Source organism: Cygnus atratus, chromosome 7, assembly GCF_013377495.2.
Source record: "Cygnus atratus isolate AKBS03 ecotype Queensland, Australia chromosome 7, CAtr_DNAZoo_HiC_assembly, whole genome shotgun sequence".
NCBI classification, from domain to species: Eukaryota; Metazoa; Chordata; class Aves; order Anseriformes; family Anatidae; genus Cygnus; species Cygnus atratus.
In genome coordinates this window covers 17,561,752-17,581,623 of record NC_066368.1, presented here as the reverse complement: position 1 = coordinate 17,581,623, position 19,872 = coordinate 17,561,752, and the positions used below count along the sequence as shown (strand labels likewise).

General features: G+C 40.5%; 1 protein-coding gene across 2 annotated transcripts in view; it reads left to right on the top strand.

The window, feature by feature from the left end:
• The first annotated feature begins 307 nt into the window (after positions 1–307).
• LOC118248789 (uncharacterized) overlaps positions 308–19,872 on the top strand; it is a 56,740-nt gene continuing 37,175 nt past the window's right edge. The window contains exons 1-5 of one of the 2 annotated variants that reach the window (XR_004778872.2): positions 308–515; positions 3,128–3,366; positions 7,244–7,333; positions 8,787–8,877; positions 9,854–9,889. Coding sequence is in view for 1 of the 2 variants with exons in the window: in XM_035548109.2 (XP_035404002.1) it covers positions 426–515; positions 3,128–3,366; positions 7,244–7,333; positions 8,787–8,877 (510 nt within the window). In the remaining variant the exon portion in view is untranslated. The remainder of the gene's footprint in view (positions 516–3,127; positions 3,367–7,243; positions 7,334–8,786; positions 8,878–9,853; positions 9,890–19,872) is intronic. The other variant, XM_035548109.2, reaches the window with a different exon arrangement.

The window sequence follows — 19,872 nt, the reverse complement described above, 5'->3', positions numbered from 1 at the left end:
TGACAGCACTTGTGTGAAGCTCAGGAGATCTGTATTCAGCCTCTGGCTCTGCACCAGGCCTTTTGTGCAATTCTGGGTTGCAGCAGCAGGCACCCAGGCACAGCCCTGTGGGCATGGGCAGCAGTGTGTGTTGTGAAATGTGGCTTTGGGTGGGGCTTGGTGGCTCCTTGCAGCTGCTTTTGGTTTTAGCATGACCAGCTCATTCCCTGAGCTACATAGCTTGTATTTGACATTGCTTCTGTGAACATCAGTATACTCCATCGCAGCTCTGATGTGAAAGCCAATAGCCTTTGCCTGGGAATTATGCTATGTTGTCATTTTTCTCAAATGTGGCCTGGCTGCAACAAGATTGGAAATTACTGATCCTACAGTAAATCAGATAATCTCTGTAGGCCTTGGTTTCTCCATATGAAAAAGTGGGATCAATGCAGGGTTTTAATAAAAGCTCTGAATACTTGAGGACCCCAGCTATTGGAGAACCGGAGAAGGTGCTGTGCTGCTTGCAGAGTAGGCAGGTAACCTCACTGGAATTAACCTTCCTTAAATCCTTTACCTCTAGATGTAAATTACAATTCATTTTACGAATTTGTATGTATCTGAAAGGAATGATAATATGCTGAGTAGGATGAAGATGATTCTGGACTGAGAGCAAATATAGCTGAGTTTTCAGCCAGGGTGAAAGTGCCTTGACGCCAGAATAAGCATACTCTGGTATTTCTTTGTCCTTTTGAAAAACTGGCTACACATACATAACTGCCAACTTCCGTTGGCTAAGTTAACATGTTTCTTACAAATACAGATTTAACGGAGTCCATGATTACAATAGACTTTCTTTCTGTTTATATGGTAGTTTCATTTCTCCCTGCATCTAGCTCAACCTACTCGCAATTATATCTTCAGAGATTGTGAAACAAGCTTTGTGTCTCTGGGCATGCTTTGTGGTTTCTTAAAATAGTGTAGCACTTACCTCGTATTTTCTCCTCCTTTTCCTTTGGAGAGGGGGAATGAGAGAGAGGTTGTGGTGGAGTTTAGCTGCCCAGCAGGATGAAACCACCACACCAGCATATTCTGCTTGCAGTAATCAACACAGTCACTTTTTCCATCCTGATAATATCAGTGCCCAGTCCTTGCCCATTACCTATGAAAAAACTCTTACTAACTTCACTGTACTTAAAATGAATCCAAACCGTGGTAACAAGGAAGATGTATATCATTACCTGCTGTGAGTATTTTCCTGGCATTTGTTAGATTTTTCTTTTTATCAGTTATAAAGACTGCAGAGATTTCCAAAATTAGGATACAATTTAGCATAACATGTTTTAGTCTCCAAATCTCATTTATCTTTCTTAACTATTCCAGAAAGCTTTGTTTGTAGTTTTACTTTTTCAGGTATGTTTTAAATAATATTACCTGAGCTGAATTCCCCTGAAAATCAGGATGCATTCTTGTAGCTTACAATCATCTTTTAAATTCAAGACAAATTAGTCGGGAAGTGAGAGTGAATTAATATACCGGCCAAAGAAAAGAATTAAAATCCTCTGGATTGAAACCACTTCCTTCCATGGTAAGCGCTGCCTTGCCCTGTTTTATTATAGAGGGTGGTACAAGCAAGCACTTTGTTTGAATAGTAGAAAAGTGCCAAAGTCTCTACATTTGATGAAGGTTTTCTGCTGTAAGCCAGTTTTATCTCAGGAGAGCATTTTGTTTCTTTTTGGGAAGCTTTTGTGGAGAGTAAATAAGATAATGTCCTGAATCTGCAATAGTCAGCATAATAATGCTGAAAAATTTCTAGCCAGCATCAGCCTTCGTTAGTCTTGTGTCAAAGCAGGGCGCTGGGTTGCCAGGAGTGTCATTCCTTTTTACCAAGTTGCCGTTTGTCTGCCACTACTTTCGTCTTGCAGCAGCCTTTATTTCTCTTCAACAACCTTAATAATAACCAACCTTACAGCTGGTAAGGTGTGGCCAAGTTTGCACGGTCTGGCATCCCACTTGCTGCAGCCCTGGTGCTTCTGCGAGGATCATTAGCAACACCAAAATTCCCTGCTTGTAGTTACAAGAGCAAAATTCCCCAAAGAGCATTTAGCAGAACAAGAAAACAATGCTGGCTGAGGCAGCAGAGGGCAGGTGGAGTTGGGGTGGAATGTTTGTGGAGGAAAATCCTGAAGCTGTTTCAACAGGGGAAGGCTGAGGCTAGGGAAGGGTCTGGCTCCTGGGAGCAGCCCCTGCTCAGCAGGAGCTCACGTGGACTTTCTCTACCGGCCTTTTGCACCAAATTTCTGTGCCTCCCATAGCCTGGTTGGCTAGCGGAAGGAAAGAGGCACTGTGACTTTGAGAAGCAGGAGTGATGTGCAAGCAGGTTGGCTTGGGTTTCTCCACCTGATGAAATCCTCCAGCTCCCGAAGCAGCTGGAAGCCATGAGAACAGGCAAGGAAGAGCTGAAGTAATGACCAGGCTGCCCAGCATACGGGTCATCCAGCTGGGAGGAGAAAATTTCCCTCACAGTTTGAAGTATTTTCCCTATGGTTGTTTCTGCAGCTGCTCAAACTGCCCGGAGCCATCGGCCCTTCTCTGCAGGTTATACCCATAACAGCATCAGGCTTCCTCTGGGACAGAGAAAGTGTGAAAAGGAGTCAGTGAAAGAGTCCAGGTAGCAGAAACCGGCCATAGGAAGGACATTTTGACACCAATATTTTCCTGTGCCTGAAATGGCTGAATATTTGCCCCAGGTCTGTCTTTCCCTTTCCTTCAGCAATATCCATTTACCTCACATTAAAGCACACAAAATGTCTAGTCCAGATAACATAAGCCTCATCAAAATGTTATCTTTTCAACATGGTAAATTAACCCCAGTCAGAGCGGCACTATGCAGGATCAGGATTTTGGCCTCTGAAACAAAAACACCTTATACAGTTTTCTCATTCCTAACACTTCTGGCAGAATTGGGTAGGCATTGGCACTTGGGTGGCAAACAGCTGCTTATGTTCATTGAACTGGGAGGACCAAAAGCTCTGATCAAACTCAGTCAGCACTGGGATTGTGGCTGGCATCCGTCAGAATGGAGCCATACAGAAGTGGCTGCGTTTGGAACAGTCTCAGCATTCTCAGCTTCTGTTTTTTGTATTTGTAGTGCTGCAGATCCTCTCCGTGTATGAGTTTGCATCACAGCTGCCTACCTACAGCATGGTCTAGAGCTTCTGTGTACCTCTGCAATAAAAATACTCACTGGCAAAGCATAAGTGAAAATTTACTATGTAGCGTAACTACTCGGGGCTGGCATCAGGTCCAGTGTCGGTGGGTGAGACCTGTGCGAGTGCAGCACGTGGAGTGGATGTACACAACTTGGGGCAGCACTGTGGCTGTTTGCAGGTGAGCCTGTGTTTTCTGTACCCAGAAAGTGTGTATTTACTCATGTTCCAGCCTTCTGGAAAATTTTGGCCTCCTGACCTCATGGCTCTTAGCAAAATGATTTTAATATATCATCTGTGAGGATTATGCATTTTTGTACAGTTGCTATGAATGTTTTAAACAGCATACATGTATTTTGCTATCCAAAATCTGTCTTTTTTGTTTCACTGCTCTTTGAGATTTGAAAAATTAAAAAAGTTCTCATGGAACTGGAAGGATTAGACAGCTTTCTGTCAGTTAATGAGTCCTAGGATATTTCCATAGTTAATAGCTAGTAGCTATGAAGACAAAATGAAAGCCACAATGTGATTTCATTTTTGGCAATATTGTTTTAAAGAAGTTTAAATACTTGTTTAGAGGCAAAATAAAATGCTTGCTCTGAGAGGCAGGAGAGGAAGGGAAGTTATCTGGTTCGTGACACAGTTCTAGTTCATTAAACTGCAGAGTGTTTACATTGTTGTTTGTTAAATGTAGAAATAGCACATCTCTGTCAGCTGATAGCAACATCTGGGAAAATGTGTTGAAATACACAAAAAAGAACCCAAAAAAATGGCTTCTTACGGTGTAGTGGGGATGTCCTGTATATTTCTGAAAGACATTAATGGCAGAATGTATTTTAAAATTAACAATAATAATAATAATTGCATAAGAGCTTTCATGTTGCTCATATGTGGCATGAAATTTTGGCTAGAGTAGTATAACCAGGAAAGTAATCTCTGCTTTCCTGCTGCAGTAATGTTGGTGCTGCAGAGGCCACAAACAAAGGCTTGCGGCTTTACTACTGTTTCCTCAGATGCCTACATTAGTTGTTTAAGTGTCACATTACAAAATCACAGTTCACACATGGTACTGAGCAGGGCAGATGGTATTGAAACTGTGTATTTGCTGATGCACTTTGGCAGTTTGGACCATTTTGCTGAAAGCAGAGGCTCCTCAGCATCTTTTTTGTTGTGGCATCGCCAGACTTCCAGCAGAGGCTGAAATCTGCTTCAGAGAGCCCAGTAACATTTTTTCTGATGTACAGGGGTCCTGTACAAGTCCCCAAGCTAGAAGGGAGGGTTAGTCCTGTCAACCCTGGAAATGAAGTGAGCACTTATTTATCGTGAACAAAAACAGAGTTAAACCTCCAATCTTTATACTGCATAAGAAACAGAGAAGAGCTGTCCACTGCTGGCTGTCCTCTGAAGTTAATGATAATTGGATTTAAATGTGGTAAAACTGCTAATAGGATAGCAGAAGAAATGTGTGTCATATATAAGGTATATAGATGAGCAGATGACTGATATTAACACTGGCAGCAAGTAACCCCTTAAAATTTTGGCATTGAAGAGAAACTGACAGGGGCTTTCATTTTTGAAAGGCCTACCTGAGGCAGTATTTTCCAAAAATGAAACACAAACCAGCAGCAACATACCTCAGAGTTATCCAAGGTGGGCTGAGAGTGGGGAGGAAATGTGCAGGACTTCAGCAACATGCAACAAAGTTGCTCATTTTCCTGAAGCAGAAGGAGCAGCCTTCACAAGTTTAGGAAACCCTCCTATAGCTGAAGGGAATGGTTGTCCTGGGCTTCCAAACAAATCCTTCTCAAATCTATGTCCTGCAACTAGCTAAACTAAGAAAAATGGACAGAAAAGAAAAGATTTACCTAGTGTTTGTGTTCACCCTGCTGACCATAAACAAAGGTGTGTAAGGTACATATTCAGGCTCCTCCTTGACAAAGGTTGACTTAAGCAGGCATTTGAAGCTCAGTATGAACTAAAATTCTCTGTGGCAGAGCAATACCTGTCTACATTTGGGCCATGTATTACTTTCAGCATAAGCTGCATACCTAAGCAATTGCACTGTTGTATGGGGAAGGAACAAGAAATAGGGGAGATGAAAATACCATCGTTTTTCCATTCTAGCTCCAGTAAGCAAATCTAACCATTTTTGCAACCTTTATAGCTTTAAACTCGTCATAAGAGAGAAGAAACAATGGTAATCAAAGACTGATTTTAGTAACAAATGCAGACTAAATGAGAAAGTATTTGGCTTTTGATTGTTCAATCCCATCCTGAGGTCTCCAACTTGGTCCATCACACAGTTATTAATTAACATCACACTAGGGTAAATATCTTTATTTAGTAAAACATAAAAAAAAAAAAAAAGGATTAGGCAATCCCATTTTAGGTCAACAATCTAGACTTATCATTAGGGTAAACTTCTGGCCAAAATTCTGTGAATTTTTTTTAAACTTAAAAGGGACTCAAAGAGGACAGAAACGTGTGGTGAATCAGATCCAAGAACCATATTTCATCATGCTCAAGGCAGACGTTATCAAAAGGACCATTTGTATTGGCTCTCCTTCAAAAGTAGCCTGCTACTGATGCTCAAATCAGGTTACTTCCACAGAGAACTCCTACTTTATTCTGGATGTGGCTTCAAAGTTTGTAATCACGCAAGTTAAAAGACAACTGTTAAATTTTAACTAACATTTAAGTTTCTTTCTGCTATATTAAACTCAGATAACCAGTGATTGGTAAATATACACTTTTACTCTGCCTTTTGTGTGCAGCTTTTTTAGTGTTTGTTTGTTTAAAAAAAAAAAAAAAAGAATTATTTCATCTTTGGATTATAAGAATTTTTCCTCCATTGCTAGCTAAGCATTATACTGGTGCATTTTAGGGAATCAGCAAACTTTTGAAATTTGCATTTTTTTTTTAATACTTTCTTGTCATTTTCTAATTGCCCATAAATATGAGGAATGAAAAATGAAGAGAAATGTCCTTTTTCACAAGCTGTGAGCTACTCCTTCAGCACTGTGTCAGGCAGGCAGCCCACCATGGGGCAGCCTGTATGATCTCCATTGTGTGGCTGGTGCAGACTTCGGCCAGTCATCCAGCTCAGATTTAAAAAAAGAAATGGCACTGGTTGTTTGCACTTTTACGAAATAAACCTTGCGAGTGAATTACATAAACAAAGCACCAGTCCCGGCAAATCATGCTGGTATTTAATTTATCTTTAGTGGTTACTTAGAAGTTTGCTTACGTGAGCGAGGGAACTGTGCCTTGTTTGCACTCTCATGCTAGGTTTTCTGCAGCCTCCCCAGCAACATTTCCTTGGGGGCTGGGAGTTTGGGGTGGGGGAGAGGAGATCTGAGACCTTCATTGCAGTTGTAACAGTGAGAAACGTTCTTTATATTCATTTCCTTTTTGTTGTTGTTGTTGATATTTTTGGTTTACTGTTAAAGAAAGTTGAGTGAAAGGTTCAGGGGAGGCTGGTAAGACACACTGGCCATTTCTGGGCTGTGATTCTGGCAAATTGAAAGGTCTGTTCCAGGCTGCTCCAATGAGTTAGCGATGCAGGGGTTGGTTTCTGTGGATATCCATCCCTGTGGGGAGATGGATCTGCCCTGGAGCCCCAGGGTCCACCTGGGTGCAGGTTTCTGGCCATGTCGATCAGGTGGAAGGGTGGCATTGGGTATGGTACAAACTTCACCTACTGTGTTTCTAAATGGGAGTAATGTACCAGAGGGAACAAATCATGTTTTATTCCTTTCAGGAGAGACATCTCAGCTCAAGTCTAAAATTCTCCTGATAGGGGGGAAAAATAAAAAATATAATAATAAAAAAAAAAAGCTCAAATGTACCCGGTGGGTTTAGCAAACATAATTTTCTTTCTATTCTTTTTGGAATAATTTAGCACATATTTGATGTGGCTCTCTAAAGCTGAGAATCCTATTTCCCTGATATCTCTAGTCTTCCTTCCTAAGCAGTAATTTTCTGAAACATGGCACTTTGTCTGATCTGTCACTGGCTGAATATTAGTTATTCTAAAAATGTCCTCTTTGTGTCTAAAGGGATTTGGCCTGTCTACCTGACTGTGAAAACCAGTCCCCTGCCCTCAGTCTGCTGCATGCCAGCGTTGAGCCCAGACCGTCACCACCCAGGTATGTCACAGAAGACGCTGACAAACTGCAGTGCCCTCACTTCTTAAAGCTGCTAGAGTCAAAGGGAGGAATGATGAGGATATTTGTCGTTACAAAAAAGTAGGGCATGCAGCAGACTGTGCACTGCCACCTGTGTGGCAGCAGCATGATATAGCTGGAAAAAAGAGAGACCGCACAGACCTAAAAAAGCCTATCGATGTGCAATCTACAAAATAAATATTTGACCCAAAGCAGGCCTTTCAAGGCACTCTGTCCATGTGCAACCTGCTACATGCACCGACTGCTGTCCCAGTGACATAGTAAACTAGAAAATGTGCTGTTCAGATGCACATCGTCGTGTTTTGGGCTAGCTTAAAATTCAAAAGATCTTGGTAAACTTCAGTCCTGTGACCATGATAATTAGTCATCCTCTGTAGTCAGAACGGGTGGGGAAGCATGCATATATTTGTGAACTTACAATTCTTACTGAAGTTTGACATCATAGTTATAGTTGTACTTTATGAGATGAAAAAATTTCTACTTTCTTAAAACTTTTTAAAACCACAACCTAAAGGTTGTATAAGACTTTTTTTTTTTCCTGTGAAGAGCCGGCACCCCAGGGAGAAATATGGGTTTTACAGGGCTCTCCTGTGATAAAATTTCATTTTCAAAAGTATTTTTATATCTTCAAAGACAAATTTATGGAGTTAAAATACATCAGCTGGTCTTCTCACTGTAGATTTTCCTATGTGTTGACAATATTATGCAAATATATACATATTTGTATCTTTTCCAATTTTCTGAGGTTAAAAGAATGTAATGAAAAGCATAACTAAAAGATGCACCAAGATACTTAAGTTCACCAGAACACAGGCCTCTTTCAGCAATGTGCTTTTATAAAATGTAGACCAGAAGAGATCATTATTAAGAAAGAAATCTAAACACATTACAGCTTAGACCAGAGGCTTTCCTGAATTAGTTCCTAGTTAAGTAACATGGTCTTGTTTAGAATGGCATCTAATTTCATTTCAAAATTGGCACTGGTGGAGAATCCACCCTAGCAAACTGTTCCAGCAATTCAGACTGTCAAAACTTTGCAGTTTATTAAAATAATTTTAGTACCAGCTGCTAGATCTTGTCACACAGGTAAGTTTATGGTCCTTCTATTCTCATATTTATGATCTCCGTGTAGGCACTGGCAGACCACAGTCATCACAGGATCACAGGCAGGTGGAGGTGTTGGGGACCTCTAGTGATTGTCTCATCCAAGCCCTTGCTCAAAGCAGAGCCACCAAGAGCAGGTTGCCCAGGACTGTGTCCAGTCCAGTTTTGAATGTCTCAGAGGATGGAAACTCCAGAACTTCTCTGGGCCACCTGTTCCAGCATTTCATTACCCCATGGTGGAAAACTTCTGTGGTGTGTAGGGTGGGTTTTTGTCTGTTTTTATGTTTAAAAGGAATTTTATGTGTTTCAGGTTTTGCCCCTTACTTCTTATCCTGTTAGTGTCCTGTCACCACAGAAAAGAGTCTGGCTCATTCTTCTCTACTCCTCCTGACCACCATCAGGTATTTATAAGCACTGATACAATATTCAGTTAATTACCCCCCTGTGGTCCCAAATTATTTTTGGAATCCATTTTTTCCCTATTAAGGGCTACAGTCTGGCTGCTTCCATTTTGGACAAGTTTATTCCCATTTTCAAATGTACATTAATATTAATCATTCAGCTTGTCAGTTCATACAGATTAATTTGTAGTGGTAGGTTGGCCAATTTATAGTTTGCCAGTCTTGATTGTAAATTTTCATATGTGACTGTAAATTGGTTGTGTATTTGAGATTTGCTGAAGTGCTTCCCATGGAGATCCGCAATGAATTCACTTTTGCTTTTGCTCTGAAGTCAGCATTGCTATGCAGTGTACCAAGGGAGAAAAATGGGCATGGAAAAGAGGCAGACAGGAGGTGACACCGGTTGAATGACCCAATTTGTCAGATTTGGAAGTTCATAGCAATTTGCAGTTGTTTATTGTTTTCATTTGTTACTTCTCTCTCTAAGACTGAGATAAGAGTAGATTTTACTTGCAAGATCTGGCAAAGGCATGGTTACTACTTATTAATAGAGCCTTGTTATTCAAAGGAGAGATTAAGATAGAAATTAATTGACAGTCTACCCACAGTTGCACTTTATAATTCATAATGTAGTGTGTGAACAGGAACAGCCTATTCTATAAACCCGCTCGGGTTCCGTAGTTCTATAGATCTTGAATAGTCAGGCCAGTGACTCAAGGCAATCCTGCTAAAAGACACTGTAGTCGTGGTTCTCAAAAGCCCACTAAAGTCACGACCAAAGAAGTATGACTCACTGAAGTGTGAGCACTGTGCCCTTCATCCATGCACTGGGCCCTCACCTGGCTGCTTTCCTGTTAGCGTGAAGGGCCTTGTATCCCAGGAAAACTTTGGGCATCTCATCCACACTGTGAACTGCTAATAGGCAACCTAAGGTTGTTGAACTCTGCCTGAACCTTATTTATTTTTACTTCTGCAGAGAGGACATGAATTATCTTTCTGACACCGTATCTGAGTAAGTAGATGCACTCTGTGTGATCACATTACTTCTATTGCAGGAGGCAGCTGTAGATAGACTTCAGTGCTTCCTCTCAGTATGTATGTGTCTGTTCCTATATATATTGCTGCATGGCATGGATATGCTTTCAAAGGCCATCACGGTCATGTGGGAACAGGATCATGTCACTTGAGAATAAGTGTTTAGGAGTGAATTACTCTCAAGCAGAGAGCAGAGACCCAGCAGGAATTCACAGCTGAGCAAAGCTTGCAAGTCCTGAAAAAAATCCATGGTTTGCATATGGACTTTTATGCTACTTGCAGTAACAACAAAAAGTTTATGGGGTCCCAAAAATGTCCAATATTTTGATTCTGACATAAACAAAAGGCAGATTTTACAGATAAGAGTCTCATTCAGACACAGGTAGTGGGTTGATAACTGTTTCCAGCCATTCTCCGCGCTTGAATGAGTTTCTGATCACAATTCCCCAGGGTTAGGGGCTTTGCTTCCTCAGTGTTTCCTGCATGCCAAGGAGGATCCATTGCCAACTAGGAAGCCTGCTCACTGGGATTTGGGGCTAGTTGTTTGGAATTGAAGTTCTATAGCTGGTGCATTGTCTTGTGATTTTATTCCACAGCAGAATTTGATGGGAAGGGGAAACTCTTTCCCCTGTCCTGAAAGCAGCAGCATGTGATTTGTTTCTGTGTTGGCAACTATATCTTCAAAAATCAGGGAACTGAAACCTTCCTGGAAGTCAGTATAAAGGCCTAATGCAAAGCACTGCAATGCTACTCATTTTGTCAGCTGTCAGGGAAGTCCTTGTCGTCAGCTGTGACGTGCTTCAATTAGAAACTCTGCTTAGGAAGAGACGTGCTCTTTAGACTGCAGGGCTGGTTCCCACCACTTACAAGGACATCTCTTGTTGCTAGGTTTTAACCAGGCATGCAAGGAGTGACATAAATTATTGCTTTATATGCTATTACTGGAAGGAAGGCAACTCAGAAGATAAGAAAGGTATTGTGATAACAGAAAAGGACATTTCAGGATCTGAAACATAAGGATCTGACGTGGAACAGGGGCAGCAGATGCATGGTCTCATCATTGCCACTGAGCAAAGTCCTAGGTGTGCTTGGGAGATGCTCAGTATTCTGCATTGCATCTTCCTGATTTCCTTCCTCAAAGCTTGCAGAACCACTGACACATAATTCTCCTAGGTAACCTCTCTAATGACGTTCAGTAACAGGGATAAAATGAAAGAAGAGCAGAAGGGAAATGTAGAGCACCCAGAATCACTTGAGTGATAGTAATTGAACAAGAGCAGGTGCAAGAGCCGCTTCTAAAAAAGCAACAATTGATCTCCAAAACACAGAAGGGTTTTGTTCAGGCCTGAAGTATTTCTATCTCTCTTATCTCCCTTCGTAGCTGCTAGCTTTTTCCTTCACAGCTTCTTTTGTGATGTCCCAGGGAGGAGATTTCAACGGTATTTTCAGTGCTAGCCATTTCTCTAGGTGCCGTGCAGTAGTCAGTCCTCATACAGTCAACTCAGTAAAAGCTGGTTCTCAGACGTGCTTCCTCTGTACTTGCACTTTTTTTTTCTGCTGTTCATAAGAGATTTGCTGATATTAATCCCATTTTAAGAAAAGAATCTGAACAAGTCTATGTGTAAAAAATCCAGAAATCTCCATGTTTTCTGATGGCCTTGAGACTCAACTCATTTAGTTCTTCTAGAGGCTACAGCAAAAGAAAATGAACTCTGAAAGAAAGCGAAATGAAGCTTTATTTATTTGGTCATGATTCAGCTCTACCCTTAGCACAATGGAGCCCTTCTCTCCAGGGCTGACTAATATCCACATAATAGCAAGCAGTCTTGCAGAGAGCTGTGCAGTAGCACAGTGGCACCAGCAAGTCTTGGCAGGGTTTACTAATAAGCAAAGAGAGAGAAACATGAGAAATGCAGTTTGTGGCAAAAGAAGCTGCAAGAGATCAAACGGAAACAAAATGAAGATTAAATTAATATAGTCAGAAACAGTTGAAAAATGCGTGGGTGTTATCAAAAGGAGAAACGGCTTTAAAAAGGAACACAAGAAAATGAAAAGGCAGCACGCAAAAAAACAGTGAGTTAGCAAAGGGTGGACTGAATTAGCTGTGTACACAAAGCCTCTGCCAGAGGAGGAAAAGAGCAGAATGCAATGTTCTTTCTGGTCAGATTCAGTCTAGAATGGTATTGCAGCAGCACGCATGGATAAATAAATTTGGACTAGATTCAGTGGTTGCAAAGAGAATACAAGGTGATGAGCTGTAATTTATTTTATCGCTGAGACTCGATAAGCTCAGCAACTTTCTCTGTAGGATCCAGTAACTGCTGTCTGCAGAAAATGGCACAAAGTGAATCTCAGTAATCTGAAGCACACACGATTCATCTGGCTTTGAGAAATGGTCAGTAACTGATACCAGACTGGGAATCATGCTGACCGTGAGGTGTTTTATTTATAGTCAAATAATTCTATTTACAATGCTTGAATTGTAATTAAAGATGCACTTTTTTCATGACTCCAGAAAATCTCACAACTAATTTCATAGTCGTTTTGTTAGAGGAAATTGGGCAAACAGTTTTCAGTTTTTACAGAAGTCGTGGAACAAACTGCCCTCAGAAATAATGATCAATGTACTAAGAAAGGGACTTGGGAAAAATATCTGCACTTTTCACCAGTAAAACCTGAAGCAAAGCTATGATCTACAGTCACTTTTTCATTACTAATGTGATAAGTGTAAGAATTAAAATGCCAAAAGTAATATATTTTCAGGGAAAAAAATCCACCAGGCTGAAAGAGACAAGAAAAGATTTGCTAGGCTAATTTTAGCAATCCTGGATTACTTATTAAGAGCCAGGCACTCTGGACGTGGCTGAGCAGGGCATGTTCTCTATTGCAGCTCTGTGAAACCCTAACCCTCTACCATACAGTCAGTGGTAACAGATGTTTCTAAGCGAATTTACAATATGGCTGTTGACTTTTTGGCTGTAGAAACTACAATGCTCATGTTACCTGGAAGAATCCTACCCACCACAACTTGACGGGAATTATATATACTTTCAAATAATTACAGGGTGCTTTATGAATGTATAGTTAAACTGAGAATAAAGAAGGGTCTGCTTTTCATGTAGTGAAACCAATGTGCCTGCAAACAGTGTGTTTACACATAGATGACACAGTTGAACAGAAGAGACAGGTGACATTTCAACATAATTTTACCGTACTAGTGTTGAATTGAACAGTTTGCAAGTGCCACGCACATACAGCAGCAAATTCCATATTTCTCTGTTTTGACAGATATTCATGTGTACATAAGGGCATGTAAGCTATTGCTGTCAGAGTATCTGTGTTTTTAGTAAGGCATTTAAAAAGCAGACTTGAAAGAAAAACAAACTAAAGTGCTCTTAAATTTTCTGCCCTGAACAATTGTTAAGTATGGACCATTTCAGCCAGCTTACCAGTCTATGCACAGGGATGTCTCCTATCACAAAGCAACAATATGTTAAAGTAGAGGGAGATGCAAAATGAGTTCTGTATTTCAAAATCCTCAAGAGGAAGGTATTAAGCAAATGCACACTCTAAAAAATCACTAATTTTTGAATGATTATAAATACTTAGACCAGACAGACCATAAACAGAGCCTTAGTGGATATGCTCTCTTTATATAAATCCCTCTTAACTTAGAAAATAGTGATAGACTGAGACAGCCATATACAACAAACAAAAACAAAACAGTTTTGAGAAAACTGTTATACAAACTCACTCCCTTCATACAGCTTTCAGCTTTTGTTCCTAAGGCTCGAAAGAGTTACCTGCCATGTTGTTTTGTTTAGTTTTACACATCTATTTAGTCTGAGGTCTAATGCTGGAAACTTTGCTGAGGCCCAGATACTACTACTACTGGAAGCATGCAGGTAAGTCCTTTCAGCCCTGCACCAATTCACACAACAGGGTCCCGCAGGCAAGTGCGAGTCCAGCCACAGAAGCAGGGCTTCCCTGTCTGCAGCAGGGGCCATGCACTGTCATGGGCTTGGCACATTGGGCTGCCATCCTCATGAGGTGTTGCTGCAACATAAACCAAATTACATATTTATAGAAGTAAACACTATTTGAAGTGTCCATGGTTTGAAAGCACTTTGCCACTAAGACTGTTGTTCTGTGATTATCTCAGTTTGAACTGCTGAAAATTAACCCAGCAACAAATGTATGCATTTTGTAGCTGGACCTGTGTCCTGCTCCGGTTCACCCTCTAGTCACATAGGCAGAAGGAGGGCCTAGGAAAAGGGAACAAGCATAGGCAAAGGAGGAGGGCAGGGGAAATTTTTGGTGGCTCTTTGAGCTTCTGAAAAAAAGTTGTACTAGAAATTATTTCTCTAAAGCTTTTTGAATTTTGATGTTGGTCTCTGGCCATGCAAGTCTCATTTTCTGGTCAGCATCCCTGGAAATGTGTACCATACATGGACTCTAATTACACCCTGTCTATTTGTGACCAGTTTCAAAGTCAGGGTATGGGGAATAAGGGAGTACCTGAGTTTTACCATCTGCACCCAAGCCACTAGCAGTAATGGCACAGCATTTCTCAGTTATGAGGCCATGTTCCCCAAAAAACAGTATTATTTATCTAACATTTCCTATCCTGCAGCATAAAATGGAAACCAAGTTGACCAAAACCCATGCTAATGAGAAGTTACTTGCCAAGGTGCCATACCACATTAAGATGGCAGAGCATTTGATACGCTTGCATTACTGTACATTTTTTTTTTCCCTGAGTTTGAGCCAAATTTCTTGAACTGAAAGCAATTTCATAGAGAATGACAAGGCACAGTAAGAGGAACAGCAGCTGAGGGCTGTCTGCACAAATACCATTATGGTAGCTAGTTTTAGTTACACAGATTGTGGGAAAGGGCAGCTCTTCTGGAAATATTTTTAAACTTTTGTGATGCGGGCAGTGTGACTGAGCTACAATGAGATCTGCATTTTCTTCCTGATATTCTGATATCCAAATTAAGTTGAACTGTCCTTGGTCGTGTTCTGTGCCTTAGTATTATAATAGTTTAACAACATTCCTAGCAAATTTACTTTGTTAACCCAAATAAACCCAAACTCCTGAGAACATGTTGGGCTTGGTGGTTTGCTGAATCTGTGTTTTTATCAGAATGTTTATTTTGGTGCTTTGCCCATCTGCTAGACTGCTCTTAATACTTTTTAACTTCGTTGCTCATTTGTTACTGTTCTGCACATAAATCAATGATGGCATCATATCATTTTGACTGTGGCTTTTTCTAAATATATCTGGTCTGTATGGGATAAGTTCAAGCCAGTGGGTGGAATAATGAATTCTTGAGAGAACTACCCAGAGAGATGTTTCTCAAAAAATAATGAAGCTAGCACAGGGTCATACAAAAGTGCTTCATTGAATGTTGCTATCTCACAGGCCATTTCTTGATTTTTCTCTCTAGAGAACAAATCTTTCTTATGACGTAGCACTTGCTCTTCACGTGAATTCACTCCATTAATAAAAGCAAAAAAAGCAGAACACCAAAAATGTGCATCTGGGGTTCAAAGGATAGGAGGGTGGACTTTCATATAGAGAGGTTAAGGATATGTAGGGCAATTTTTCAGAAGGGGAGAGAACATAAGGGAGATCTAGAGCTCCCACAGTGTCTACAATGGATTTCAAAATTGATTCTGCTTTGCCACAGAAGCTTGCTATCTCCATTTATGTGTTGCCATCTCTTGAAAAAAAAAAAAAAAAAAAAGCTTTGGCAGGCTTTTGGTCTGTGACCTCTACCAATGAGTCATTCCCAGCTTGAGTCTGCTAAACTGACAGCCCCAAAGTGTCAGCTATGCAATGATATCTTGTGTTGGTGAGAAGATTATGTAGGATGGATGGGTTAGATGTAGCTGTGCTTGCTGCAGTGAAGAAAAATAGCCTAGGCCATTAGTGCAGGCTCTTTCTTCTGTTTGTGGTCTTCCAAGCAGCGTTGTCTCAAGAAACATGGGAAAACTTGGAACTCTGTCTGCAGAAATTTGGCTTTTTTTTCTTTTCTTTTTTTTTTTTCCTTACCTTATGGTTTGCAGGTTGAAATCAAATTGTTGTATTAAGCACAAAAGATACCTCCTAGCTCTAAAATGTGAGACTGAAATCTGACTTGGGTATGTGGAGTCTTTTCCTCATGGAAATGAAGCTGAGGACAGTGCTTTTAGTGCAGTTCAGCAAGAAAAACCTCCCACTGAGACAGCTGCTGGGCTGGGGGTAGGGAAAGATGCCTAAGACTGACACTTCTGTCATTTATCTTGGCTCTTAGATTTAGTTGTTGGTGCTTGGTTTTGTTTTGTTTTGTTGTTTGTAAAGACTCTTCTGGCATTTGTGAGAGATTAGATGTGACTGTCAGATCCCAGAGGCACCCAGAGTACAAAGGGCAGACTGCAAGGCCTCAGGCCCATCATTTTCTGAAGATTTAAGGCTAAAAATTCATGTGTCTTCTGACCCTGCAGAAAGTTTAAATTTTGGTTTCTCCTCATGCTCTTCATACCTCAGCTTTCAAACCCACAGCCTGAACTTGCATGTTTTGGGCACCCATGGTTTTTGTACTGTAAAGGGCTTTGCAGAAGACCTGTCCCCTGCTTTCCTCCTTTCTGTGAACTCCCTGCAGCCTCACCTAGCCATGGTGCCTAATGGTCTCACCTGCTGTGTTCTACTGTGTAGGCCCAAGTAAGGTTGGGACTCGGGCTGACCTCTGGAAAGGTCTGGAGGACAAGCTAGATGGTCAGAAATGTCCCCAAAGTGCTCTATGCACCAACTGCCCCATAGCTTCAGAGCAGCCCACTGCTGCTCAAAGCAGCTCCTCACCTACCTGAGTTCTTATGCTGGAGCCAAATCAGAAGGCACAAAGCTGACTTAGTCTACGTCTATCCTCCTTCAGCCTCCCTGAAAATCTCTGGGAAAGTAAGTGGAGTACAGCCATCTGCCTGAGATATAATTTCTTCCTCCTAACCTGATGTTCTTCTAAGCTTACTGTTCAATTATTCAAGATAAAGATGAGGTGGGATAACCCAGATAAAACAAAAGAATCATAATATAAAACATATGTAAATTAGGCTATAAGAACATACTGTGTGTGTTCACCTTTGCCATCAGCTCTCTAAAGAGAAGAGGAATAGCTTTTAAAAAAGTAGGAAAAGTTGTGTCTGAGGTGAGCATAAAATGTTTTCTATTACGTGCTCGCTAATAGAGGCAACAGACAAAGGTAGGGCCTGAATAATCCACAGCTTGGGTAAGTGTATGTACCTTTCAGATGATGTTCCATTTTTAAATTAAAAAGAAAGCATTGTTCATTGAAAATGAAGCTGGAACATCGCTTAATAATGAAGTGTAGGGCTGTTGAGGGATCTCCTTGGAAACTTGATAGTTGTCTTCACGGTACTAACTGATGAAGTGATTTTATGAATATACATTTTGCTACATCAGCATCACCAAAATCAGAATAACACAACTATGCATTATTCCTAATTAGGGAAAATATTTTTGTGGCATCTTGACTACATTTAGAACAAGGTATTTATAAATACAGTTTGGACAAGTGTAGAGTATATTTCTAGACATTGTTAAATGCTCACTGAAACTATACATACTCGCAAAATAAAACATCTTTTTACATAGAAGAACTGTTTAAGATCTGTTTAAGAGCTCTGTAGAGCCTTTTAAAGAAATTAGCTGCTTTTTTTTTTTTGAATATGCAAATACTGTTTGCATTTCAGAGAGGGATTCTGCAATTTTCTCCATGAAAATCAATTTCCTCTGAGTACATGCAAGTTATCTATGAATCCCCTTTATCTCTTTAGCTGCTACCTCAAGTATTATCGGGGCATACGCTAATCTTATTATGAATTCACCTTTCTTTTGGAAATGAAGGGAGGACCAGAGGTCAAATGACAGATCCCTTTTAGAAATCCAGTGGAAAATCCAGTATTTAACAACAATGGGAATCATGAAAGGAGATATGTATGTTTTAATTCAGACTTTAACTAAAAGAATCAAAAGGGGAAAAAACAAAAGCATAACAAGGCATTTGGCAGTGCTGCGTTGAGTGAATTTTTCAAAGAACAATTAAGTAAATTGCAAAGTTATTGAGAGGAGCAAGGCTTGACATACACTTTCACATTGGCTGACCTGAATGGTTTCCATAACCATGTAGATTTTATGGAGGTAGTTTTGAAATGCTTTATTTCCCCTTCGGAAGAGCACAAGCAGTCTCAATTTTGAATTTAGGAAAAAAAAAGTATTGCATGATGGAGATTCAGCTACAGGCTTAGGAGCCTACTGTTTGTTCTCACATGTGACATGATCACTGCAGTCATTCTTCTCTCCTCTTTCTCTGTTCAGCATTCAGATGGTCTCTTAAGTTTACATTAAAAAATTCAGTGCTTTTCTTCTGACATGCCTTCAAAATATTGTCAGCATTAGAGAAAATATTTGCAGAATGTAGCATCTTTATACTAAGTAAACAAATAATGAATTGCAATTCTGTAAAATTAGAACATCCATAAAAATACTGCCTTTATTAGCTACTGCAAATGCTGTTCAGGGTATTACACAAAACATATTTAGGAGATAAGGAAAGATTATCCACTTGGCCTTATAAAGCACTGAGAGGACAGCATGTCATTGCTGTAAAATACTTGATAGGCCAAATATGTTAAGCATTTTGTTCTTTAAACAGGCCACAAATTGAAATGAGTTTCTTGGTTTCATGGTGGCCCTTTACTGATTTGTCCCATACAAAATACTGCATAATCAGTAGGCTTTGCTGTGAAAGGTAGACGAGCAGGGGAAGGTATGGACAGATAGGGTCAGCGTGCTGGCAAGGCTGCAGGCTCCCAGGTACAGCAGACCAGGCTTCTGTGTGTGTGTGTGTCAGTTCAGTGATGTTCCACCCTCAGTCGCATAAACAGCTATACACATCCATACCATTTTAAAAGTAATTAGAAGTAGTTAAATCTTGGAAGAAATGTCTTTGACTTTAGTTTACATGGCTAATTACTGTAATTTATAACAAACGTTAAATAAGCTAATCACACAATTAACTGCTGGTTCCTTTTACAATACTGGTATCCAGTGCTGTTTTGCTCTTGTTTTAATGGATGTGGCAGTGTAATCCTGCAGTGGATTCACTGAATACATCCAGTCTGTTATGTTCAGACAGCAGATTTTAACTCTGCAGTTAGACTGACATCAGCACAGCACAGCTCTGTGATACCTTCTTGGCCATCTGCCTCCGTCTCCTTCAGAGCAAGTAATAAGCCAGAAACACATGAGAACTGGCAGTGATTAAAAAGACAGAACAACTGGAGAATAAGGTTTAATTGCTAGTGCTTCAGTTGTGCCAGGATAATACTATGAGCACTGACTCATCAGAATCAACTGACTTCTGACTACAGTGCTGTGTTTTTTGAGAATCAGGAGAAGAATATTTGAAAGGGTAGGCAAATGTGAAATTGCTCATAGCGTTTAGGTACCATCCTGCCCTTCTATAGTGCTTTGATTTGCAGTCTGTAAGTATAATGGGACAGCATATTTCAGGCTACCACAGAAAACCTTTAGGATCTCTCTGTTACACGATGGCCTGTGATTGTGCAGCCTGGAGCTGATGACTCAGGTGTAATGACTTCCAGTGTGAAATTGCTAATGAAGTGTTTTGCTGAATCACCTTCAACTCCATCCCCACTGACTTTCCTACTGATGAAGTGTAATTAGTGCTGACTCACAGTAGCACATACAGCCTGTGAATTTCAGGCAGGATATAAGGTGAGAATAGATCCTTTGCAAGTATGGGAATTTGGGAAGTGTGAGAGAAAATATTGCGTGAAGCCCAGGAATGGAGGTAAGCAAGGTGGCAGAACTGCTGTTGTCTGATGTGGCAATAAAAGGAAGGGCCTATCTGAGAAAAACACAAACTATTTGCAGCG